Genomic DNA, 27,117 nt, shown 5'->3' on the forward strand with positions numbered 1-27,117 from the left:
TGCTATTGTATCTGTTTTTTTTCATAGAAAAGTTAACATTTTACAGACTAGGAAGGCCTCTTGAAAGATCACTTGTCATACAGTTAAAATCTATAAGCCACATTAACATAACTCTTGGCACATAATGCAGGGCAACTTTGACAAAACCATTCACTCTGAAACAAATGCACTGTCTCAGAGAATGAATACAATTTACAGTCATTGAGTTACAGGAACAGTAAAGTCTTTAGGATTAGTGTCCGAGCAGTTTTGTCCACGAACTGAGAGCTCTTCCAAATTCAAGTCCTCAGAATTTTCCTTCATGGCAATTAGACCAGGTAAGTTTGAGTCCACACAGTTTAGCCAAAAATTTGCACAACTTGCATGGTAATAGCATCCATTATGAAGAATTGATTGTTCTGTATCATTGAAGTCCTGCAAAAATGACAGAGTTAAGTAGGACTGAGAAACATTTCTCTTAAGTTGACTTTGAAAATCTTTTAAAAATAGTTTGATAATCTTGGCTCTTAAAGACGTTACTGATTTACTTTTAATCATACCTTGAGACCCTCTCAGGATTTCTTTATTTACGTAAAATAAGATTTAATATTAATATTGCTAAATTTAAGAAAATATTTATGGCATAGCCAAGAAATTATTCCATTCATTAACCCAAAGTTGGTGGGAGACAGGTTCATCGTGAAAGAAAGAACAAAGCTTTTTGCACAATATATTCAGAGCTGAAATTCCACATCTATGGGAAAGGCTGTAATGTAGGCTTCTCAGAAAGCTTGTCAATCTTGCCTCAAGCTTCAATAAATGATTGATAAATAAATATTCCAGAATTCATAAAACTTTAAAACGTAGACAGAATCGTAAAAGAGCAGGAATAGCCTTGGTGGTAAAGGATAATACAAGTACCACAGTGAGAAAGGATCTTGGCTAATAACATTAGGATGGGGTCCTGCACAATGGAGATTATGAATAACAAAAGAAAATATTGCAGAGAGTAGTTACAGCACTGTACAAAGCCTTAGTTACAATACAATTGAAGCTTGTAATAAGAAAGTAATGTAACAATCATAGGGAACTTAAATCTTCACATGGACTGGACACTCAAATTGGCAAAAACAGTTTGGAAGATAAGTTGTAGAAAACTCTCAAAGCAGTTTCCTAGAATAACAGTATTGTGCAATTAGGGCAGATTAACTAGTAATTTCATAAATATAAGGTCTACAGGGAAATAGGGATCATATTCTAAATCTACAATAGTGAGTAGAGTGGGGTTTATTTTTGATTAAATGTTTGATTGAGATCGGTCTCTTGATTAAACTTTAAAATATAAAAATATTAACATAGATACTAAGTAAAAACCAAAGGAACTGCCGATGCTGTAAATCAGGAACAAAAAGAAAAGCTCAGCGGATCTGGCAGCATCTGTGAAGGGAAAAACAGAGTTAATGTTTTGGGTCCGGTGACCCTTCCTGAGAATGTAGTAGCCTGCAGCACAGTTTTTAGATCAGTGAGAATGTGCTATTGTTAGGATGCAAGGATGGCCTTTAGTGGAATGATGTGCTCTTCCTGTTGGATGCTGGACATTAGGGAGAGTTTCAATTTTCCTGAAGATTATGTCTGCAGGAAGTGTGTTTGAGTGCAAATCTTATCCGATTGCAAGGATCAGTTGGAGCAGCAGTTAGAGGCAATGAGGAATTTACAGCAACTAGGGAGTGTGATGGATGGTTGTTGCAGGGTGGGGGAGAAAAAACTGCAGATACAGTCAAGCAGATGGGTGAGCACCAGGAAAGGTAGGAAAGGTAGGCAGGTAGTGCAGAAGTCTCCTGTGGCTAAACCCATCACAAACAAGTATGCGGTTTTGGAAAATGTAGGGGCTGATGAACTCTCAGGGGAATGTAGCACGGACAGCCAAGGTTCTGGTACTGAGACTGGCTCTAATGTAACAAGGGTATGCCAGGTTCCAAGCAATCAATTGTGATATGGGACTCTCTAGTCAGAGGCACAGACAGTCTATTCTGCAGCTGACAGCAAGACATCAGAATACCATGTTACTTCCCTGGAGCCAGGATCAAAGATATCTCAGATGATGCAGAATATTCTCAAAAGGGGACAGTGAGCAGCAGGAGGTCTTTGTACACATTGGAATTAACAGCACAGGATGAGAAAACAACAAGATTCTGAAGACAGAAGAAGGGAAATTAGGCAGGTATTTAAAAAGTATATTCTCGCGGGAGTAATATCTAGCTAGTAAGGGTAGGAATAGGAGGACAGAGCAGATGAATGTGAAACTGAGGAACTGGTGAAGAGGAGACGGATTCACATTTTTGGATCATTGGAATCTCTCTGGGGTAGACATTGACCTGTATAAGAAGGATAGATTGCACCTGAATTGGAATGGGATTAATATACTGGTGGGGAGATTTGCTAGAGCGAGGGCGGGGGGGGCGGGGGAGGGGGGGGGGGGGAAGAGAGCAGGTGGGACCCGGAGATAATGAGGAAAGAGAACAGTCTGAGGCTGGTGCTGTTGGGAAAAGGAGTAAGTCAAATAGACAGGGCAGGCAGGAATAAAGCAGAGCATGAGGTCAGACTGATAAAGTAAACTGTATTTATTTCAATACAAGAGGCCTAACAGGTAAGGCAGATGAACTCAGGGCATGGTTGGGAACATGGGATGGGATATCTTAGTGATCACAGAGATGTGGCTCAGAGACAGACAGGACAGGCAGCTTAAAGTTCCAGGGTATAGATGCTACAGGAAGGATCGAAAGGATTTGGTGGGGGGTGGCATTTTTGATTAGGGATAACATTACGGCAGTGCTTAGGAAGGGTATTCCTGGGACTATGTCCAGGAATGTTATTTGGATGAAACTGAGAAATAAGAAAAGGGATAATCACCTTACCACAGATCCACCCCAAGAGTCAGTGGGAAATTGAGAAACAAATTTTTAAGGAAATCTCATTTGTCTATGAGAATGAGAAGGGGGCAATGTTAGGGGATTTGAAATTTCCAAACATAGATTGGAACTACCATAGTGTTAAATGCTTGGATAGAGAGGAATTTATTAAGCGTGAACAAGTGGCTCCGCGGTTAGCACTGCTGCCTCACAGTACCAGGGGCCTCAGCTTGATTCCACCCTCGGGCAACTATCTGTGTCGAGTTTGCACTTTCTCCCTGTGTCTGTGTGGGTTTGCTCCGGTTTCCTCCCACAGTCCAAAAAATGTGCAGGCTAGGCAGATTGGCCATGCTAAATTTCCCATGATGTCCAGGCATGTTTAGATTAGGTGGGTTATAGGGCAATGAGTCTGGGTGGGATGCTGTGAGGTCAGTGGGGACTTCTTGGGCTGAAGGGTCTGTTTCCAGACTGTAGGGATTGTATGATTCTCTGAAGAACATCTTCTGATTTAGTAGTGGATGTACCTACTAGAGAAGGTGCATAACCTGACCTACTCTTGGGAAATAAAGCAGGGCAGGTGGCTGAGGTGTCAACGAGGGAGCACTTTGGGGTCAGTGACCATAATTCTATTAGTTTAAAAATAGCGATGGTAAAGGATAGACCTGATCTAAAAGTTAAAGATCTAAATTGGAGGAAGGTCAATTTTGACAGTATCAGACAAGAATTTTCAAAAGTTGTTTGGGGGCCGATATGCGCAGGTAAAGGGACAGCTTGGGAGTGGAAAGCCTTCAAAAAGGAGATAATGAGAGTCCAGAGACAGTATGTTCCCGATAGGGTGAAGGGAAAAGCTGGTGGGTTTAGGGAATGCTGGATGACTGGAGAAATTGAGGTTTTAGTCAAGCTTAGGGAGGAAGCATATGTCAGGTATAGACAGCAGGGATCCCGAGAGCGAATCTCTAGAAGAGTATAAAGGCAGTAGAATATACTTGAGGGAAATCAGGAGGTCAAAAAGGGGACACTAGATAACTTTGGCAAATAGAGTTAAGGAGAATCCAAAGGGATTCTACAGTGAAGTCCTAAAAGGTAACTATGGAGAGAACTGGGACCCTTGAAGATCAGCAAAGCCACCTATGTGTGGAACCGCAGGAGACGAGGGAGATACTAAATTAGTATTTTGCATGAGTGTTTACTGTAGAGAAGATTATGGAAGCTAGAGAATATGGGAAAATAAATAGCAACATCTTGAAAATGTCCATATTACAAAGGAGGTGGTGCTAGACATCTTAAAATGCATAACGGTGCCTACATTCCCAGGATCTGATCGAGTGTATTATAGAACTTTGTGGGAAGCTAGGCAAGTGATTGCTAGGACCCTTGTTGACATATTTGTTAGCCAAATGTGAGATGCTGAAGACTGGAGGTTGACTAACATGGTGCCACTATTTAAGAGAAGTGGTAAGGAAAAGCCAGGGAATATAGTTGGGCAACTATATTTGGTTATGGTGGGCAAGTTGTTGGAGGGAATCCTGAGGGACAGGATTTACATTTATTTGGAAAGGCAAGGACTGACTAGGGATGGTCAACTTGGCTTTGTGCGTGGGAAACAGTGTCTCACTAAGTTAATTTTTGAAGAAATAACAAAGAGGATTGATTGATTTTTTTTCAGAATGGAGGCCTGTGACCAGCAGTGTGTCCCAAGGATAGGTGCTGAGTCCCCAACAAGCGATCAACAATTTTACTGAATTCAAAGTCTACCATCTGCTGTGGCAGGATTTGAACCTACATCCCCAGAACATTATCTGACTCTTTGGATTAATAGTCCAGTGATACCACCACTGGACCATCTCCTCCCCTAATGCATATAAATGATTTGGATGTAAATGTAGGAGGTGTGGTTCATGAGTTTGCAGAGGAGACCAAAATTGGGGAGGTAGTGGACAGCAAAGAAGGTTACATCAGAGTACAACAAGATCTTGATCAGATGGGTCAATGGGCCAAGGAGTGGCAGATGGAGTTTAATTTAAATAAATGTGAGACACTGTATGTTGGAAAGGCAAATCAGGGCAGGACTTATACACTAAATACAAGTGCTGGGGAGTGTTGCTAAACAAAGAGACCTTGGGGTGCAGGTTCAAAGTTCCTTGAAAGTACAGTTGAAGGTAGATAGGACAGTGAAGAAGGTGTTTAGTATGCTTGCCTTTATTAGTCAGTGCCTTAAATATAAGAGTTGGGAGGTCATGCTGCAGCTGTACAGGATTTTGGTTAGGCCACATTTGGAATACTGCGATCAACTCTGGTCGCCCTGCTATCGGAAGGATGTTGTGAAACTTGAAAGGATTCAACAAGGATGTAGTCAGGTTTGGACGGTTTGAGCTATAGGGAGAGGTTGTATAGACTGGGTCTGTTTCCTCCAGAGCATCGAAGGCTGAGGAGTGACCTTATAGTAGTTTATATAATCATGAGGGGCACTGATAGGGTGAATAGCCAAGGTCTTTTCTCCGGGGTAGCGGAGTCCAAAACTAGAGGGCATTGGTTTTAAGATGAGAGGGGAAAGGTTTAAAAGGGACCTAAGGTGCAGCTTTTACATGCAGAAAATGGTTCGTGAATGAAATGAGCTGCCAGAGGAAGTGGTGAAGGTGGGTACAATTACAACATTTAAAAGGATGGGTATTTGAATAGGAAGGGTTTACAGGGATATGGGCCAAATGCTGGCAAGTGAGACTAGATTAATGGTTAGCATGTATGAGTTGGATTGAGGGGTCTGTTTCCATGCTGTACAGCTGTGTGGTTCTACATACATCTCATATTAAATCTAAAATATCTCTGAACAAAATTTACAGGTTTAATGTCTTTACCAAACAATAATCTTAAATTTAAAGCCAATTACGTTAGTATAAAGAGAAAGTCGTTAACGTTCACTAGCTAAATAAACTAAAAGACATGGTGGTAAATAAACAGTGAGAAATATTTGAACAGTTAAAAATGTTCAACAAAAATACATTCTGTTTAAAGAAAGACTCAGTGAGAAAGATCCATCTGTGATCCCACAAGATTATTTAGTATTGGAATAAAAGGAGAGGCTTGCAACATTTCAGATAACTGTATCAAGTGTAAATACCACATTTTTTATTCTTCTTTATTTTGGATTGTGGACCAAAATGAGAAACGGATAGTGTTGTAAACTAAGGTTGTGAAGTTACTGTGCTTTTAAAAACAAGTTACTGTAACTCATTAGGAGTTGATTTTGAACTGGATTTGTTCAAACTAACATTTAAACTGAACTACATAGTGGGAGTGTCCAGCATATGTAGATTATTCGTTTTTTTATTAATTTGGACCAGTTGCAGAGGCCAGGAGTAATCAACATGGCAACAACTCTCTGGCTCCTGGGCATGTGGGCAGTTTGTGTGTGAACAAAACAGGGACAGAAGGTCTTCACTCTGCACAAACACCATCTGTCTTTTCCCCCCTCTCTCTGCAGTGAAGTAACCAAGAACTAGAAGGTAGTTCACTATTCTCTTCCACCTATTGCTGTAAGGTGTTGCTCCTAACCAGTGGGTGACATGGTGGCTCAGTATTTGGTACTGCTGCCTGACTGCATCAGGGGCCCAGGTTCAATTCCACCCTCCAGCCACTGTCTGTGTGGAGTTTGAACATTCTCCCTGTGTCTGTGTCCCTTAGAAGCAGAGACAAGAGAAATTATCATGGGGAATGAGGAAATGGCAGAGATGTTGAACAAATATTTTGTCTGTTTTCACGAAGACCTGTATCCTAACTTTTTGAAGATGTTGCTGCAGAGATGGTGATTCTAGATTTATAAATTCCTTAGATTCCAGAACAGTTCTAGACAATTACAAGTTACGAGCTGTAATATCATGATTGAAGAAAATATGGCGAGAAAATGGAGAAGGAGATCTTAACAAGGCACTCAGACAAAATCAGAACACCTCCGCTCAGTTCGCAACAAACAACTGCACCTCCCAGTCGCAAACCATTTCCACTCCCCCTCCCATTCTCTTGATGACATGTCCATCATGGGCCTCCTGCACTGCCACAATGATGCCACCCGAAGGTTGCAGGAACAGCAACTCATATTCCGCCTGGGAACCCTGCAGCCATATGGTATCAATGTGGACTTCACCAGTTTCAAAATCTCCCCTTCCCCCACTGCATCCCTAAACCAGCCCAGTTCATCCCCTCCCCCCACTGCACCACACAACCAGCCCAGCTCCTCCCCCCCCACCCACTGCATCCCAAAACCAGTCCAACCTGTCTCTGCCTCCCTAACCGGTTCTTCCTCTCACCCATCCCTTCCTCCCACCCCCAGCTACCTACTAACCTCATCCCACCTCCTTGACCTGTCCGTCTTCCCTGGACTGACCTATCCCCTCCCTACCTCCCCACCTACACCCTCTCCACCTATCTTCTTTGCTCTCCATCTTCGGTCCGCCTCCCCCCTCTCCCTATTTATTCCAGTTCCCTCCCCCCATCCCCCTCTCTGATGAAGGGTCTAGGCCCGAAACGTCAGCTTTTGTGCTCCTGAGATGCTGCTTGGCCTGCTGTGTTCATCCAGCCTCACATTTTATTATCTTGGAATCTCCAGCATCTGCAGTTCCCATTATCTCAGACAAAATCAACATGGTTTTACAAAGGGAAATCACATTTCACAAACAGTTATTATTTTGGGATCCAAAGACTCGGGTGAATCAAGGAAGACAAGTAGATGTAGTATACTTGAGTTTAAAAAGACATTCGACAAATGTGCCACAGCTGAAGATTAATATGCATGCAAGGGGCTCATGAAACTGAAGTTCATATATTGACATGGATAGAGGATTTGCAACGAGACAAGGAGCAGAGAATCGGCATTTTCAAGTTGGCAGGTCAGGCTATAAGTACGATTAGCACCTTGGCCTCTGCCAGTTACAATCTGTAATAATGATTCATATGATATGAAACAGTAATGCATTTAGGTTTGCTGTTAGAACGAAGGTGGGAATGTAAACCATGAGGACACAGAGGCTACGAAATGAAATAGATTAAGCAATCGGGTAACAGGAAATAAACAGGGCATAATGCAGCAAAATGAGAAATTATTCACTTTTGTAACAGCATAAAAACTTAATATTTTTAAAACGGCATTAAGCTTGTAAGTCTTTAGCGATACTTTCATGTACTCATATAAAAAACAAAGTCCAGCTTTAGGAAGACAAATAACATATTGGCCTTTATTGCAAGAGGATTTGAGTACAGAAATAAGGAAGTCTTATTTTAATTGTATACAGCTTTGATGAGATCAACCTGATATGCAGTTTTGATCTCTGCATCGAAGGAAGGATGAAATTGCATAGTGATGAAAGTTCCGTAGATTGGTCCCTGGATGAGCAAGGGCCTATACACTTTGGAGTTTAGAAGAATGTGAAGTGACCTTGTCTGAAACATAGAGGTTTCTGTAGGGGCTTCCCAGGGTGGGCACTGAGGTTGTCGATCCAAGCTGGAGAACCTAAAACATGTGGACACAGTCTCAGGATCAGGTCTAGTCACACGGGATTAAATTGTGGAGAACTTCCTTCGCTCAGGATTATGAAGTGCTGTGTCTGTGCACCTCAAGGTTGTGGTTGCTCCCTCAAACGATAAATTCAAGACAGAATGAGAGGATTTGATCTCTCAGGAAACTGAGGCATATGGAGAACGGGCAGGAAAGTGGGCTCGCAGAAAAGATTAGCCATGATCATAGTGACCGAGCAGGCTCTAAGGGCTAAGTGATCTGTTTCTATTCGTATTCTTTGTGTTCCTAAAATGTATGTTAAAAATAACATACTTACATTAGGCTCATTCGGTGTTCTGAGCAGACATACTCCACAGGTTTCACTCTGTGCATTTTCTGAAGCTGTTATAGCTGAACTGTCCAGTGCAGATTCAGTAGGCTGCAGAATATCAAACTAAAAAAAATCTTCCTGTAAGCTGGAGAAACATTGCATGCACACGTTTCAAACAAAGAAGGGTATGTTTTGGCTGGAGATTGGAGACAGAGATGGGGCTGTAATTCAGTGCGCTAAAACATGAAACAAACTGAACCAACGTTGTTGGTCATCAGATACTCTTTCAATAAACAAGTCCCTCTTCAATAAAAACTCTTTCAATGGCATTCTACACTGTGCCACTGGGTGGCAAGCTTAACAAACTGCTTGAAAATGTGACAGATGCAGACAGGGCTGTGTTCCAGATTGGTCATGAAGGGGTGCTCCTCTTGGCCTGTTCACTTTCGACTTAAATAAAATACTGTTGACCTAACCTTGTGAAGGGTGCATATGTCATGGCCACATATGCTTTCGTGTCAGGAAGAATCATGATTAACCGCAATCTATATCCGTTCTCATAAAATGCTTGCACTTTAAGTGGGCAAACATGTGCATACAAACTCTGGGTATTTATTTACATTAGAGCTGATTTTTATTGACTGGATCACTATTTATTGCAACGATGCCACCAGTCAGATTCTTGATACGAAAGCTGGGCTTGCTTCTCTTTGATAATAAAACGTGAGGCTGGATGAACACAGCAGGCCCAGCAGCATCTCAGGAGCACAAAAGCTAACGTTTCGGGCCTAGACCCTTCATCAGAGATGCTGCTGGGCCTGCTGTGTTCATCCAGCCTCACATTTTATTATCTTGGATTCTCCAGCATCTGCAGTTCCCATTATCACTTGCTTCTCTTTGTCTGGTTTTTCAGGGGTTGTCCTGCAAATGTTTGATAAGGACAAGCAAGTCTTCAGCAGGTTTGCTCTTCAAATTATTTGTTAACCCAAAAGGTGGACAACATACTTTGGGGACTGAACGACAGCGAGGGCAACCTATCGGGGTCAATAATGTCCTTTAGGGAAGAAAGCCTTCATCATATCTAACTACATGTGACTCCAGACCCACAACTCTATTATTCCCAAGGGGAAGTAATGATGGACAAGATGACACCCTTATCTGATGAGTGCATTGAAATTGCTGGATCAGCAGGGATTTAGTGAGAGCTGATTTTTCAATTTGCTGATTGCCTCAAGTCGCAAATCTCAATAACTTTGACTCTGTATTTAGCCTTTCAGTGGTGTTACACATCTTCACCCCCTTACCACGCACAGTTTGAACAAAAGAAACAGAAGTTGCTGTGTTCCGAGAAAAATGATACCAATCTGTTTAGTCATCCTGTGACGCACAGAATATAATTTTCACTTTCTTTTCTGGAGTCCTTGCATGCACATTCAGTCTGACAAGACAGCTTAAGCAGAAACAAAAGCTGGCCCCATTATTCGGGCACTGCCCAAGGTTGAAAACTGCAGGCGGGTAAATAGAATAAATCAGGCAATGGTGTTCCAACCTTGGGGACTAAAGGTCTATTGATTAAAAAGATGCAAGCAAGGCTAATATATCATCTAAATATTATGGCTTCAGGAACTGAAGTAACCAAAAATATTGTGTCACCAGTTTCAAGAAGGTCAGAGAATAATTTTAAAAGGACTCTGTATCGAGTCTGTTGTGAAGAGTAGCCCATTCATGGTATTTACATTTTTTCTGCATGCAAGGCAACTTGTAGCAAGCTTATCTCACAATTCAGTTTCCATTTTGAGTCAGAGTCAGACAGCACAGAAACAGACCCATTGCTTCTAGTTGTCTGCTCTGACCAGATATCCCAATCTGTTCTGTCCCATTTTCCAGCATTTGGCCCATATCCGTCTAAACCCTCCTATTAATATACCCATCCGGATGCCTTTTAAATATTGTAACTGTACCAGCCTCCACCACTTCCCATTCCACATACACACACCACGTCTGTAAAAAAGGTTACTCCTCAGGTCCTTAAAAAACTTAAGCCCTCTAGTTTTGGACTCCCCCACCCTAGGGAAAAGGCCTTGGCTTTGTCCATGCCACTCGTGATTTTATAAACCTCAAAAAAAGAAGTGTTACCCCTGTCATGCTCCAGGGAGAAAAAGCCCCAGTCTATTCTGCCTCTCCCTAAACTCAAACTCTCCAGCCCTGGCAACAACCTTCACAATCTTTTCAGCACCCTTTCAAGTTTAACAAAATCTTTCCTATAGATGGGTAACCTAATTGTATGTAGTATTCTAAAAATGGCCTCACCAATGTCCTTTAGAGCTGCAACATGATATTCCAACTCCTACATTCAACATTCTGATCAGTGACGGAGTTTTTTTTCCACGATGTGACAAAGAAGATTGAAGGCAGACTAGTAAACTTTGTCTATATGGACTGCCGCAAGGCATTTGACAAGGTCCTACATATCAGACTGGTTAGTAAGGTTAGATCACATGCAATGCTGGGGGAGCTAGACAATTGGGTACAAAATTGGCTTGAAGATGGGAGACTCAGAGTGGTGTTAAAGAATTACTTTTCAGACTAGACATCTGTAACCAGCAATGTGCCACAAGGATGGGTGCTGGGGTCCACTGCTTTTCATCATTTATATAAGTCATTTGGAAGTGAATACAGGAGGAATGGTTAAGAAGTCTGCAGAAGACACCAAAATAGGAGGTGCAGTGGATAATGAAGATTATCTCAGGGTACAACTGGACCTTGATCGTATGGGCCAATGGGCTGAGGAGTGGCAGCAGGGCTCTTTGTTTGGCAACATCCCTCAGGCCCCTATCATTAACTGTACAAATCCTGCCCTAGTTTGTTTTACCAAAATGCAACACCTCACTTCAAACTCCAGCTGCCATTCCTCAGCTCTCCTTAACAGAGGCAATGTGAGTGGTACAACTGACTGTATTTTATTGGTTGATGGTTTCCTCCCTATTCTAAAGAGTGTTGAGGCAAACAGAGCTGGATCAATTCAGCCTTAGAGATCAAAATTGGGAGCATTAATGATCTAAGTGGTTCAGCGATTCGCTAACTTAATCAGGGGCTTTTCAATATTTCCACATAAATAAGAACTGCAGCACCACCAGACAGAGCTCCCACTCTTCCTCAGCAGCTGATAACCCCAAAACACACACACAAAACACTGGGAAACTCAGCAGACCTGGCAGCATCTATGCAGAGTGAAACAGATTTAAAGACTGAAATCCAGTGTGACGCTACTGAAGACCATTCATCAAACCAAGTGCACTCTTGCTCTTTCAAAAACATCCAGGTGAAGAACAAAAAAAAGGGAGAGAATATACACTGCTGATTTAGCCTCTGGAGTATCTTGAAGTTGCTTCCTTTGTTCCTTCAGTTTCTTATATACATTACTATATTAAAAAGCTGTTGCTGGATAAACTATCGTGTTATGAAAAATACATTATCCTGCCTCCAACATTTTGTGTCATGATTAAGACATACCCAAGATTAATTCGAGAATGCAAGAGCTCTTTGCACCAAGGCTGGTGTGACTGATAGCACCACAATGTATACCACTAGTCTGGCAAGGAGGCAGTCGAGGCAGACAATCAACTGCGATTTAAGTGAACAGTGGAGCAGACTCAGTGAGCTGAATGGCCTACACAAGTTCCTGCATTCCAATGTCACAATGTGACTTCCTTGGCCACTGGGGGAGGTGATAACATATTGGTGATTTCAGTGGACTGGTAATCCAGAGTAAAAACAGAATTTGCTGGAGAAACTCAGCAGGTGCAGCAGCATCTGTGGAGAGAAGGCACAGTCAACATGAAAGCAGAATTAGACTTTATAGTCCGCTCGCTGACCCTCTACAGAATGTTCTGAAGAAGGGTCACCGGTCCCAAACCTTTACCTCTGCTTTCACTCCACAGATGATGCAACATCTGCCGAGTTTCTCCAACAATTTTGGTGTTTGTTTCAGATTTACAGCATTCGCTTTTCTTTGTTTTATTTTATTGGTAATCCAGAGCCTCAAGCTAACACTCAGAGACGTGGGCTTGAATCCCATCATGGCAGATTTGGATTCAATAAAAATCTGGAATAAAAAACAAAGCTGAATGTCAACTATCATAAAAAAACCCATATAGTAAGGAACCTGCAATTCTTACATGGACTGGCCTATGTGTGGCTCTAGATCAGAAATGTTGCTGACGCTTTAGGTCCACTGAAATGGCCTAACAAGTCATTCAGATCAAGGGAAACAAGGATGGGCCATAAATTTCTGACCCAGCCAGTGATGCCCACATCGAACAAGTAATTTTTTTTTAAATGACACAATATGGGACATGAACTTGGAGTTTTTGGTTCAAAAGCAGGGACCGCTATCCTTCCAACACCATCCTGATAAAAGTCAAAGCAGCAATAATTCAACCAAAGTAGGCCTGACAGGCAGTAGTACAAATAACAACTTATGGTGCTGGAGGTTAATAATGACCTTGGAAAATGAAAACTTTGTTGTTTCATCAACAATCAGCTTCCACTTGCAACATGATATTCATCTGTGGAATGATGCACATTCATTATTTTCTATTTTAGAAATTTTGTTTTACAATATGGGTTTTAAATTTCCAGCTTAATTTACTCCTCTTGCTGAAACTGGATATCTGCATTTTAAAGGCCTGTTCATTCTGAAATGTGGAGGATTCATGATTAAATATTGGGCTACATGCAAACTTAAGATTACCAAAGCTTTAAGAAATGTTTTTGAATGAGACCATCTGCTTATCAAGGTCTTTGACAAGCTAAATGGAGTAAATAGAAAGCAAAGTAGTGTCATATGAACACTCGAAGCGTCTTTTAGTAATTTCTAGCTTTAAATGGACTTACCATCATTCGTAACACGGAAGGGTTAAATGAGATGAAAGCCTGCACATTGTTCCAGATTATCTCAATGTCCCTCAAACTCTTTTGCAGTGTTTCAGTACTAATACTTAGAGACATCATTCCACCTTGCACTCTCTTCGCCACTCGGTACACCTCAGCAACACCTGGGCATTGCAAAAACAAAAGCACAGGAAGTATGATCATGCTCTGGTTGGGCAAGCATCTCTTGACATTCTCTGGATCCGTCTATGAAAAATATTAACTATTCTTTTCCATGATCTATCAAGTCACTGTCTTGCATATCTGTCTTGAGACATCCAAGTTTCATTAACGTTTGAGGAAAATTACACTAACTGCCCTGGGCATCTACAGAAAGCCAAGCTGTTCAATTCAAATAATCAGTATATGCTGATGTGAACCTGGATTTTCTGTAGGGCTGGAATGTGCAATTTGCATACTGTTGCATCTTCACAGACAACTGTGTGACTTTACCCATGTTAGACTTCACCTCACGGGCACATTTGTGTAATTAATAAAGCTCAAGTTATCAAAGTGAGCCGTTCATAGCTTTCCATCACCAAAACCTTCATCTGAATGTATCACTTAGATTTTGTCAAGAAATCTCAGCTGGCATTTAAGAATCAAACTCATCCACAAGGATTGGTTTGGGACATTTTTAATATTTGGGCTCCAGACAGCAGTAAACAGAAGCCAAAGCTGGAGTACCGATTGGTTAGAAGGACAGTCAGAGCAAGAAGTGTGGAAAAAAAAAAAACACACAAGTTAAGGTTAGGAAGCAGTGAGTACTCTTCAAGAATTGGAAATATTTGGGAAGAAATTTTGGGTGCAGTAATAACTGGTAGACAGACAGACTGAATATTGCAAAGGATGCCTTCATTAAGAGTGTAAAAATAGTATGCATGCATAGGATCTTTACTCTCACTGGGGGATAGCATGTGGTCGAGAAAACATGCAGCAGGGAGCTCTTTGAAAGGAGAAAGTTAGGGTTGGTAGTACAGCACTTGCTGCAAAGTTATGACTTGTAAGGGGCCCAGGTTCAAATCCCACCATGGTGGATTTTGAAGTTGATAACAAAAATCTAGAGTTAAGAAAAATGTATCTTTAGTTTGCATTCCAAATTAATGATTTTTTTTCATTTTGCCAATAATGTTAGAGCCCGACAAGTATTCTCCTTCTCTGGGGTGTAACATGGAGTCCAAATTCCAACACCCAGGATTTTTGTTTTATCACTCAAGGAGGAAATACAATTTTCCTGTCATCCTCACAATGGGAACCCTGACCTTGGGAGGATGTTCAACTGCAATTTACACGCCAAGGTCTTCCTGAGCTTTGAAGGTTTATTTAAATACAATCCCAAATCCCTCACTTCCTGCACACCAATTAGAACTGTACCTTTGACACTGTCTCTCCATTTTCTTCGTAACAAAATGGATCACTTCACACTTCTCTGCAGCCACTGGTCTGCACATTTCAGCACTATCTACACCCTTTGCAAGTCTAGACAATCTTCCTCACAGCTCACAATATCCAAGTTTTGTATCATCTGCAAGTTTAAGCTAAGTTCTACATCATTACGATACACCAGAAAGAGCAGAGGGTCCTAACATTGGCCCCTAGGAAATCTCACAATAAGCCTTCCACCAGTTCAACAAAACGTTCACCACTCTTCCAGTCACTCGGCCATTTTCATGTCCGTATTACTACTGTCCCGGTGTTGTCTGGTACCTTCTCAGGAGTCTTCAAGAGGGAGCTGCTGCTTGGGGCTGATGGGTGAGGCTGCTATTCATAGGTCAGGAGCAGGGTCACTGTGCTGGGGCACTGAGGGTCCAGGACAGAAGTAGCACTGTGGTTTCTGTCCCTGGCCCTACCTTTATTAAAGCTCACTGTCACCCCATCAAAAGACACAAACACGTTAGTTAAATATAATTTACCTTTAACAAACCCACATTAGTTTTCCTTAAGCAGCTCCTCTTACACCAACCCAGTCCCTCAGTCAACCGTCTGTGTGGAGTTTTCACATTCTCCCAGTGTCTGTGTGGGTTCCCTCCGGGTGCTCCAGTTTCCCCCCACAGTCCAAAGATGTGCAGGCTATGTGGATTGGCCATGCCAAATTTCCCGTAGTGTTCAGGGATGTGGACATTAGGGGTTAGGGCTGGGTGGGATGCTCTGTGTGTTGGTGTGGACTTGTTGGGCCGAAGGGCTTGCTTCCACACTGTAGGGATCTATGATTCCATGAAAACCTAGGCAGCATTCTCTACCTTGATAATTATCGGCAAAGCACTAATTTAATACTCCTGTCATGCCACTTGCCCCCATACGTAAATCCTCAATGTTTCCAAATCAGCTCCACTCCACCTTTACCACTGTTCTACTATTTATATACCTACGAGTGGGGGAGATATGGGACTAAAATGATGGTTGACAACTTCTGTTCTCACTTTAATGTTAGCTGCCAGTCTCTTCTCATCTTTCTTTTGCTCCTCTTAGTACCTTTTTTAATCTCCCTCTGACTTCACAGTGTAACAGCCTCAAAAACCTTGTGAAAAATCAGTGATAACCAATCTACCATTGGTTACCATTGGTACGTTGGGCTTCTGATTATCATTGTATCTAACTGCCTGAAAATTGTTTTAAGTTACAAACCTGTTCCATTAACATTTCATGACTGTGGATACTGAAATAGTACATTTACTTGTTGTGTTGAGCTTCAGTTGCCTGTAAAAGAAATTTGCTGCAAAGTCTGAACATTTTTTATTTTTGCCCTCCTTCTATGCATGAGACCTCCTCTTTATAATCAGGATTTTTCCTTCTCCCTGCAAATTTCAGGTGGTCCCCAATTAACAAACATCTAACTTAGGAACGATCATACTTGTGAATAAAGGGGTGTATTAATATTCATTTTAAAGATCTTACATATGAGCATTTCCTCTTAGATGTGAATGGCTATTTTATATTGTACTGTATTGCATTCCCACTTACACACAAATCAACTTACATATGTACTCAAGAATGGAATCATTTCACAATCCGCAGACTGCCTGTGCTTCTTCTGTTGGCAGAAGATTACATTGCATACCTTTTCATGGGGAAAGATGCAAGAATTCTTTCGGAATCAGAAATACAAGTGAGCTAAGGGGGTGAGGAGTTGAAGGAAATTAGTACAAGACGATTGTTCTGGGGAATTCAGTAGGACTGAAAGTTGGTACGCCCCCGAAACCTGATGATCTACATCCCAGAGTGTGGAGATAGTTATAGAGATAGCTGATGCATTTGATTATCATTTTCCAAAATTCTACAGATTCTGGAATAATTCCTGGTGATTGGATGGTACCAAATATCACTTTTAAGAAATAGGCAAGGGAAAAGAAACAGGGAACGATCGATGTTTAAGCCTCACATCAGTTGTAGGGAAAATGCTTGAATCTATCAGACTGATTAACGCACACTTAGATTTAAAATCATCTGATTGGGTAGAGTCACTATGAGCTCAGTACAAGTCATAGAAATTTGTGTTGTTATGGTAGACCCTGCATCTTCAATGTGTACAAACTTAGATAAAATTTTACATTAAAACAGATATTCCTTTCCCCAAAGAGATTTTTAACCCATTCAGAGTTTAGAATTAGATTTAGGTTTATTGTCACATGTAACCATGTTACAAAAGAACAGGAGTACAGTGAAACATCTACAATGTCGCCAGCACATAGCACCATCCTAGGTACAAATAAAGAGAAAATAAAGAAATAAAGTTATACTATGAATATTTGTAAAGTAGAATAAATTGGAATGGTCACAAGATCACTGGGCAGGGTTACCAGCCCAGCTCATCCCCTCCCCCCACTGCATCCCAAAACCAGCCCAGCCTGTCTCTGCCTCCCTAACCTGTTCTTCCTCTCACCCATCCCTTCCTCCCACCTCAAGCCGCACCTCAATTTCCCACCTACTACCTCATCCCACCTCCTTGACCTGTCCGTCTTCCCTGGACTGACCTAGCCCCTCTCAACCTCCTCACCTATACTCTCCTCTCTACCTATCTTGTTTTCTCAACATCTTCAGTCCGCCTCCCCCTCTCTCCCTATTTATTCCAGTTCCCTCTCCCCATCCCCCTCTCTGAAGAAGGGTCCAGGCCCGAAACGTCAGCTTTTGTGCTCCTGAGATGCTGCTTGGCCTGCTGTGTTCATCCAGCTCCACACTTTGTTATCTTGGACTCTCCAGCATCTGCAGTTCCCATTATCACTTAAACGAAGAGTTTTTTTTGTGTTTCTAGAATGCTAATCTCATCATCTTCTCTTAACAGCGTCCAGTCCCTTAATTTAATCCATGATCCAGTTTTAATGGTAAATCTTTCCAATCTATGACAAAAGGTCATAGGAGCAAGACACATTCCTGGTCAGAGATGTAATGGAAAGAACATTATTGCCTCCACCACCATCACTATCTATAGTTCCAGGCTGACACATGGGTACTGAAGTATATGTTGCTACAGCACCCTTATCAAAACTTTTCCTCAGTTACTTTCTCCATGCCATTAGGTATCCTGAGTATCTTACTAAAACCCTGTCAGACTAAGTAATGTTCATTGCACTTCATTGTCAGTGCTGGCGGTGTACTTCATAATACTGTGATCTTCCCATCACAGCCATTCAAGAAGTTTTATTAAAAATCCCACCAAGTGAGATGCCTCCTACTACTGCAGTACACAGAAAGCCAGAACTAGTTCCTGCTAACCATCACGTCCCAGCTACCATACCTTCCTTAGTGGCTAATATTGAACTGAACTTGGTTTAGTACCACATGTACTCAAATGAGTACAGTGAAAAGTTTCAATTTGCCAATCACAGTACCATCTTAGGTACAAGTTTCTTCAGTACACGTTCTTAGGAAACAAAAATTCGAAAAATAAAGAAATAAACAGTCCAGCAATACAGATCATAGGAATAAATTAGAAAATAGAGAAATAAAAAGTTCAGAACAACAGTCCTCCCCACCCAGCCCACACTGGCAAACTCAATTGTTTTCCTATATGAGAGGATACTGATCCATTCCAGCAGTAGCAGGGAAAAAAAAAGTGGCTGTCTCTTTCCCAGTCAGCAGAATTTATTTAGCAACAGGATATTTTTTAAGAATGGGAATGCAAGATTGAAACAACTTGCAGCTATACAGCACCATGAGCATAGTCAAATGTCCTCAGGCACTTTATGTATGCATTAACAAACAAATTTGACACCAAGCCACGAGGCATAAGAGCAGACAGCTGGAAGTTTAGCGAAGGAGGTAGATTTTATGACAAAAAAAAGGTTAAAATGAGGGCAGGGGGGTGAAGGAGATGTTTTGAAGCCTGCTTCACAGGCAACTGAAGGTATGGCACCAATGGGCAATACTATGTAGATACAGAGTCCAGAATAGAGAGATTGTGAGGGGTTGAGAGTCTGGAATAGATGACAGAGACAGGGAGGCACAAAGCAATGGAGGGATTTGAAAACAAGGACGAGAATTTTAAATTCAAAATGCTGCCCCAAACCTGAAGCTCCCAAGTCACAGAGTTGTTGAATTATGGGTGAATAGGGCTTGATGTGGGTGATGAACAAAACTGAGGATAAATTCAAGCTTCTGGAGGGTGAAAAATGGGAGGCCAACTAGAGACAGCACTGGGGTTAACAAGTTTGGAGGTAACAATGGCAAAGATGAAGGTTTCAGAAGCAAATGGGCTGCGGGTGGAGGTGGCAGTATGACTGCTGTACCATTTTGATGTGAATTGAACCAGTGTTAGGAAGTAGACATTGGACACAGGATACAGTCTGTTTGTTGAAATTTAATGGATGCTGGAGCTTCTCTCTAAAAATAAACATTGTCTAAATCTGCTAACTATCAGAGCTATCAGCATGGCCAATAGTGAAGTTTCACTCACCTGAGATATAAGCGATTCCTTGTGGAGACAGCAACACTTCACTGCACACTGACGGCTTGCTGATGGCACACAAGGTATCATTTGCAGTTCTAATAACCTAGAAAGGATCACAACTGAGATAAATGAAGTCCATTGATTTTAAGCTGAGTTTACATTGCCTTTAATTGAGTTTAAATAAGTTTAATTTCATATCTAGTCTTTACGAAGCCCTTGTATAGTTTTGATGGCACAGGCCTTCACGTTTCTTGGAATGGATATGTCTGTGCTGGGATCCTCATAGTTAAAGCAGCATGTTGGTTCTTAGACTCTGGAAATGAGCTGCAGTTGAAAGCAGTGGTTGGGGACAAGTGGTCATCTTAATTATCTTTTGCTTTGGTAACTGGCCAGCACCATGTCAACAACAGCAAGAACAACTAGCATTGGTAAAGCATCTTGAGCATAATAAAACATCTCAAACCACTCCACGGGAACTTAATCAGACGACAGGTTGACCCGGACATATAAGAGACATTAGGGCAGTTGACCAAAGATTTGGTCAAGAAAACTAGAGCAAGGAATTATTATCATGAAAGGTCACAGGCATGAATCATTAATTCTGTTACTCTCCCCATGGATGCCGCCTGACCTGATGGGAGTTTCCTGTATTTTCTGGGCTTCAGAAGAAGGTTGGCTTTCAGTGGAGTCTTAAGGGAAGGGTGGAAGAGTGAATTCCAGAGTTCACTGCCCTCCCTTTTAGCTGTCCAGAGTCAACCGCCTTTGGATGAAGAGTCTTGTCTCTACTGCCCTTTAAACAGCCAATTCCAATTACATCACAGATGACTGGCCATTCTTGTCCTTAATGTCAGCAATCATTTTATTCGCAAAGAAGTACTGAGTATAGAGCAAGCAGACAGAAAATAAAATTCCCTTTGCTAATCTTATAAGTGGAGACTGGAGATCACTGCCTGTTATCCTCCGAATAAAGTCCTTGGTTCTTGGCATAAGAAGGAAAATAATATCAGGGATGTAGAAGTCAGTGGAACTAATAAATCAACAAATCTGGTATTTTACCTTGTAAATACTGTCGAGGCATCTCTGCAAACTGTTGACTTTGGCTTCCATGATGCACTGTACAGAAATATCAATTGTCAGAATCAAAGTGAAAATTAATGATGGATTGGAATTAAAAAGAAAGCTTTGCTGCAACAATTGACGCAGCGTAGAACTGCTACCATTGTCCATAAATGATTAAATATATTGTTGCCGAGATTGTTGTCTTTTTCGCCAGAAGTTACCCTTCAAGACTCAGACAATGTCACTAGAACTTGCCTTCTTCCCAAACAAAACAGTCTGAAATCAAATTCTCTGTAGTCCATGGGCATCATATTGTCTTGTCTAATCATTGGGGATCTTGCTATTTACCAGTTAATCCTCTGCCATCCTAACCTGGTACGGCTACATGTGACTCCAGATTTAGAGCAGTGTGGCTGCCCTCTGAACTGGCCAAGTGAGCCTCAGTTGTATCTAACTGCCACAAAGTTGGATTAATAAAAAGAAATGAAATCAGATGGACTTTCTGGTAGCAACTATGGTGCTGGGAATGACAATGACCAACATAAGCCTGTTGACCTGCAACGACCTCTATACCAACATCTTGGGCTCACGTCAGAACTGGGAAGAGCTGTCCCATAGCTTAACAAACAACAATCTGACATGGCAAGGCATTATTCTGTGAGCAGGACTACATTCCCGGTGTGTGCCCAATCCCACCAACAGGGCAGACTAACCAGACGCAGCAGCACAGTGGATACAGACATGATCGATTAGTTCCGGGAATCTTCAAAAATTGTCTCTGATCCCATGAGGTCTCATGGTACCAGGTTAAACATGGGTAATCCTGCTGATTACCACATACTGTTCTCCAATGGCTGATGAATCAGTGATACTCTTACGTTGAGCACAACTTGGAGGAAGCACTGAGGGTGGCTCGGCAGCACCAGTACAGACCAACCTGGCCGAGGCCTAATGGACATAGCTGCTAGATTGGGGTCTGTGATAGTTGGCAAGAGAACTGACAAGATGGGGAAAAACCTACTTGACTTCATCCTCACTAATCTAGTTGGAGCAGATGGATTATCAGTAGGAGTGACCAAAGCTCAATTCTTCTGGAGGTGAAATCCTGCCTTCCTATTAATAATAGCCTCGATCGTGTTGCATGACAATACTACTGTACTAAAAATGATAGCTTTCAAACAGTTATAGCGACTTAAGACTGGGCATCCATGAGGTCCTACGGGCCGTCAGCATCAGCAGAATCGCATTCCAACACAATCTGTGGCCTGGCATATCCCCTACTCTACCATATCACCAAGCAAAAGGATCAACATAGGCGCAGTGAAATGTACAAACGAGCATGCCAGCAGCAGCAAGAGGAATGCAGAAAAAGGATAAATTCAAAATTGAGAATACTGTCTGCCAGCGAGTCCTAAGGGAATACTTCTGTCAGCCCCCCCAAGATGAATGACGGGCTGAAAGAAAGGAAGTAGGTCCAAGCTCTGTTTCATCAACCCAATGAAAACACTGCCAGTTTAGATCTGGATAAACTCACAGGTAAAACGGATCAGGCTCAGCAGGTGCAACTACAGAAACATCGGCTGGAGTTCAAAGCTATGCTGGAGAAAAAAGAAACTTTGGGCATGCACAAGGCATTTCAAATCACTTTTGGAAATAAATGCCAGCAATGATACCAGCAAAAAACAAAACCCAAACATGAAATACAGGAAATTAAATAGCCATTGAAGTAGCAAGTGGAAAAGGTCCAGGTTTCAAAGAAAACAAAACTAAAAACAGGGTTGGAGAAACAGTAGAGTTTATGAAAGAGACAATATAATGCTCTTTCCAAAGGCTAAAACTTTGGCAGAATTAGAAGAATCCAGAATGTAAAACTACAGGCTTCAAAATGAGATGGAAATTCATAAGGAACATAACAGTAAATGCCGAAAAGAGAAGGACCACTCCGGAGAAACAAGATCAGTCAGTGGCTAATCTGGAACAATTTCTGGCTGTGTGCATTAGGTTGAGTGAATTGTACAAAAGCAACTGCATTCCCTGAAAGAAAAGCTTGACAATTCAAACACGAATAATGGACAACATCACTGATAAATGTGGACAACCAAGGGCACTCCAGGCAAAGTGACCATCTGAGATCTGGACATATCAGCAAATACTTTTTAGAAACTCTTGGGCTCTCGTTATTGTAAATAGTCAAATTTCCATTGCAAATGATCAGGGCGTTTAATATATAACATGCATCTAAAAGAGCTTACTTTAATGACTCCAGGTGCTATGTGTGTTTTATGTTGTGACTCTGCTTGGCAGTGTGCCTGCTTTGCATACACACAAATCAGTAGCTTGATGTAATGTCTGCTCCATGACATGTGATGTGTTTCATTGTTTTAAATAAACTAATCCATAGAGTTAATCAATCTCCAACCAATGATTAATTACTAGACTATCATTGTGTTATAATTATATAATACTCTGGTTAGACCCCGTTTAGAAAACTTGGAGGAACACATTCACCACACTGATAGAAGAGCTTAAATTACGATGACAAGTTTCACAGTCCAAACACGTACTTCCTCAAGCATAGAAGGGAAAACAATGATGTAGGTAAAGAGTTCATTATTAAGGAAATTGTTCAGTAGAGTCAGTGTCACATCAACCCTGTGGTGTGGAGGTCCAGACTAAAGGGGTGTAATCTTAAAATTATGGTAGGTCAGTTGTAAAATGCTTCCGAAATAAGATGTTTTAAACTGACTCCAATTCCTGAGAAGGTCCCCCTAACCTCTCACCATAACTTTGTTTCATGAAAATGAGTGGAAGGAAGGTCAGCATCTGCACATTATTTTCTCAGGGACTAACCTCTGATCTTCCAGTTCAATTGTTGGGTCACTCAATGGGGAAGTTCGAAGGTTTGGCTTTATAGCTTTTCAGATATTATATGATTACCAATCATTAGTTCATTGCTGAAAGCCTCAGGCCCAATTTTTGAATTGAGGGTTACATTGTGGATTTACAGGAAACTATTTCCTCTGGGATATGGGAGTGGACCATGGTGAGGTTGGGCGGGGGGAGAGAGGGGAGAAGAAACAGAACCTCAATATCAGCTTGGATGGAAGGACCTCTTCTCATTAAGGATAGTGGAAATCTGGACCTCACCACCCACCGCACCTGGCACCCTGCCTCCAAAAGCTTTTGGGTTGGTCAACTGAAAGGACTGAAATTGAGATTGATAGACAGATATCTGTCATGTCTGGGTATTTTCGGTTACAGAACCACAGTAAGGAAATGGGTTTAAGTACAAATAAACCATGATCCAAAAAGCGTGGAAGAACAGGCCTGAGGGGCTGAATAGTTTCAATGCTCCAGAGATGTGGGGCTTAACCTTGAAACGATCAGAACATGGTGTAACACATTGAAGTTGGCAGAAGTTACAAACATCCTGCATGTTCAGTTCTAAAAATACAAGAAATGTACCGGGTGTTCCAGTTGCAAAATCTCCCATAATTGTAACAGGCTGACTATAAATCCATTATTAATAGCCTAATTGCTGCTGTGTATTGAGGGCCTTTACAACTCAGAGAAGTCATACTTGTACATTTGATGTCATACTTGCCTCCTTTGATTCCATCTTGTGTTTTTAAAATTGTCAGAAACTAAACGTATAGACGATTCGTTTGACTAGAATCTTCCACAACGGCATCATTTCAGCAGCTTGGTGATGCTTCTCAGGAATAAGTTTGGCATTTGTTTACATTATTCTATGAAAAAACAACACAACCAACCAATTTCCCTCTTTTTTTTGTTTAAATAATGAAAAAATTCATACTTCCTGAAAAACTCAATTAAGGAAAGTACAGTTCAGAGGAAAATGCTCTCGGTCCAAGTGTCCAAATCCCAATCATTTCAGCTATCAGCATTTAAATTCAATTAATAAATCTAGAACTTAAAACTAGTTGTGACCACAAATTCTTGTTTGTCGTAAAAAACCCATTTTGTACACTAACCGCATTCTGCTATCCCTACCCAATCTGACCCACGTGACTCCAGCTGCACAGCAATGTAATGGACAATTAACTACCCTCTGTTGTAGCCAGGCAAACCACTCAGTTCAAGACGGATGGACAACAAACAGCAATGCACACAGCAAGGCCAAGAATAAATTTAAAAATGCACTTCAACATTTATGGTTAAAAATCATCTTTCAAGCTGTACTGCAAAAGGTTCAAAAGAATCAATAAAAGCTCAGCTAACTTCATGAGATTCTATGTTGGAAACATCTATCTAGAAGAAGAAATTCCTGGGGTAAGGGATGGTTTTGTGGATCAATACATTGAAGAATCAACTAGAGAACAGGGCATCCCAGACTGGGATCCATTTTCTGAAAACGTCAACTTCCCTGCTCCTCTGATGCTGCCTGGCCTGCTGTGTTCCTCCAGCTCCACACTGTGTTATCTCTGACTCCAGTACCAGCACTTCTTGCTATCCTGGACTAGGCATTGTGCAATGAGAAAAGAATAATTGGCAATCTAGCTATGTGAGACCCCTTGGGGAAGAGTGACCATAATATGATAGAACTCAGTTCTCAGGAAGGGTCACCGGACCCGAAATGTTAGCTCTGATTTCTCTTCACAGATGCTGCCAGACCTGGTGAGCTTTTCCAGCAATTTCTGTTTTTGTTCCTGATTTACATCATCCGCAGTTCTTTTGGTTTAAATTAAGGAAAGTATTAGATCCAAGAGCATACAAATCGATCACAAAAGGCAATAGACTTGAGGACTGGGACCAGTTTAGATTTCAACAAAGGAATACAAAGGGACTGATTAAGAAGGGGAACAAGTATAAAAGTAAGCATGTAGGAATACATGCATTAGGGAAAAGTTTAAAGGAGATGGGCAAATAAAGTTTATTTTAAAAATGCAGAGGGTGTTAGGTGCCTGGAACGTGCTGGCAGGGCAGGTGGTAAAAGCAGATATGTTAACAACAAGGGGCATTTGGACAGATACATGAACAAACAAGGAATAGAGGAATACGGTCTATATGCAGGTAAATGGCATTAGTTTAGAATGGCATCATGGTCAGCACAGACATGGTGGGCCAAGCGGCCTGTTCCTGAACTGTACTGTTCTATGTTTGATCACAGTATCCTCCCTGTCTCAGTCCTTATATCACGCTTATCAAAACTATAGGTAATGAGCGCCCACCCTGACCCCACAGTGGGGTGACAAGATCCATGGCAGTAATGGCTGCCATAGAGCATCGACCAAGCTGCGTGGCCTTTTCTCAACTTTCTCTTTTCCTGGGCTTCTAACAGAGTGATCTTTGAGGCTTGATTCCTAACTCTAAAAGAAAGCTTCTGCTAAAAAGGTAGGTTTTCAAAAATCCTTGCAGGCTAAACACCTTACCTCTCCTCTGCCCTTGGGTCTCACAGGTTTCAACCCCTCCTCTCCAGGCTCCCAACACTCCTATTCACCCAGACCCACAACCCCATCCCCCAACCACTCTCTCTCTCTCTCAGTTCTCACTGAGGGGACCTTGGTAGTTTTCAAAATGCCATTTACGTGAAATTGGGTCACAGTTTGGGCAACGAGTTGGGAAGTGGCAATCATTCCTGGCCCGGAACCCACTTCTAAATCAAAGGCAAGTGTCCCACCACCCCCACAGTGGTACGAGTCAGGAGTCACACAAAACCAGGTTGTACGCCAACAGGTTTATTTGAAATCACAAGCTTTCGGAGTACTGCTCCTTCACTTGTAGCGCTCTTAACTCCCCTACTATAGCATTGGACTGTGTGAGATATTGTTTTCATAAGAATACACTGTTTTCTTCAGGTTCAAAAGTGTGAATTTGATCATCCTACAGCATAGACACACACATACCCATTTGATCACTGCCCTAATGTACCAACTCAATGTAACTTTTAAGAGAAACAGCAATTCATTGAAACATATTCAGAGTACGTCACACGTTCATTCTTTCTGACGTACCACTGCAACAATGTCTATTAGTCTCGCCGTATCTGTGAAGTCTATCTCTCTGTCACTCACCCATATTGAAGTAAATTTAATCCATTCAGGGTATATCAGCAGCAGCGGAGTGAAGGTGAATTGAAACAACTAGCAGTCCAGAGAGCTCCTTCCGACCAGGGAGTCTCAAAACAGCTAGATTTAATTAACAGTGTAACAAAGTACAATACACAAAGCAGGTCCCTCAGCAACGTCCGCATTCAAGGCATCTTTTAGGAGTTTGAAATGAGGGGAGGTTAGGTTCGTGCACTTTGCTCCGAAATAAAGGATTTCTGGGTTCGAACTTCCTGTTCTCCTGGATCACGTGATGACTTGTTGCAATGTTTGCTGCATAGATCAGTCAGTGCACATTAGCCAGGGCAAAATTAGATTCAGCTGGCTTATGAACTATGACTATTTTCCACCTCTCATGATAGTGTAAGCATTTTTAACTCCATTCCACTATATAAAGCTAACATTTTAAAGTTCCCGTGAGCTGCCATCTGTTTTGCCACGTACTGTACAAAAGAAAGCGTGGATTC

The 27,117-nt window shown here is 41.7% G+C and overlaps 1 protein-coding gene across 3 annotated transcripts; it reads right to left on the reverse strand.

Moving 5' to 3' along the window:
- Positions 1-27,117, reverse strand: LOC125463911 (synergin gamma-like). 3 transcript variants are annotated; one of them, XM_048555674.2, is made up of 7 exons: positions 26,618-27,115; positions 24,187-24,331; positions 20,580-20,636; positions 19,530-19,626; positions 13,604-13,764; positions 8,714-8,830; positions 1-414 (listed from the first exon to the last, which is right to left on the reverse strand). In XM_048555674.2, exons 2-7 carry the CDS (start codon positions 24,199-24,201, stop codon positions 199-201), a joined length of 663 nt encoding a protein of 220 aa, XP_048411631.1. In that variant the 5' UTR covers positions 24,202-24,331; positions 26,618-27,115; the 3' UTR covers positions 1-198. The 3 variants fall into 3 exon arrangements, with proteins under 3 accessions (XP_048411631.1, XP_048411633.1, XP_048411632.1); XM_048555676.2 differs by lacking the exon at positions 8,714-8,830 and having other exon boundaries at positions 26,618-27,117; XM_048555675.2 differs by lacking the exon at positions 24,187-24,331 and having other exon boundaries at positions 26,618-27,113.

Source organism: Stegostoma tigrinum, chromosome 26 (assembly GCF_030684315.1).
Source record: "Stegostoma tigrinum isolate sSteTig4 chromosome 26, sSteTig4.hap1, whole genome shotgun sequence".
Lineage (NCBI taxonomy): Eukaryota > Metazoa > Chordata > Chondrichthyes > Orectolobiformes > Stegostomatidae > Stegostoma > Stegostoma tigrinum.

Excerpts from the sequence above, each read along its gene's own strand:
- LOC125463911 (XM_048555674.2), bottom strand. Across the intron at positions 19,627-20,579 it reads GCCTCGACAGTATTTACAAG|GTTATTAGAACTGCAAATGA; the intron begins GTAAAATACCAG and ends GATCCTTTCTAG. Across the intron at positions 8,831-13,603 it reads CTTCCGTGTTACGAATGATG|TTTGATATTCTGCAGCCTAC; the intron begins GTAAGTCCATTT and ends GATTTTTTTTAG.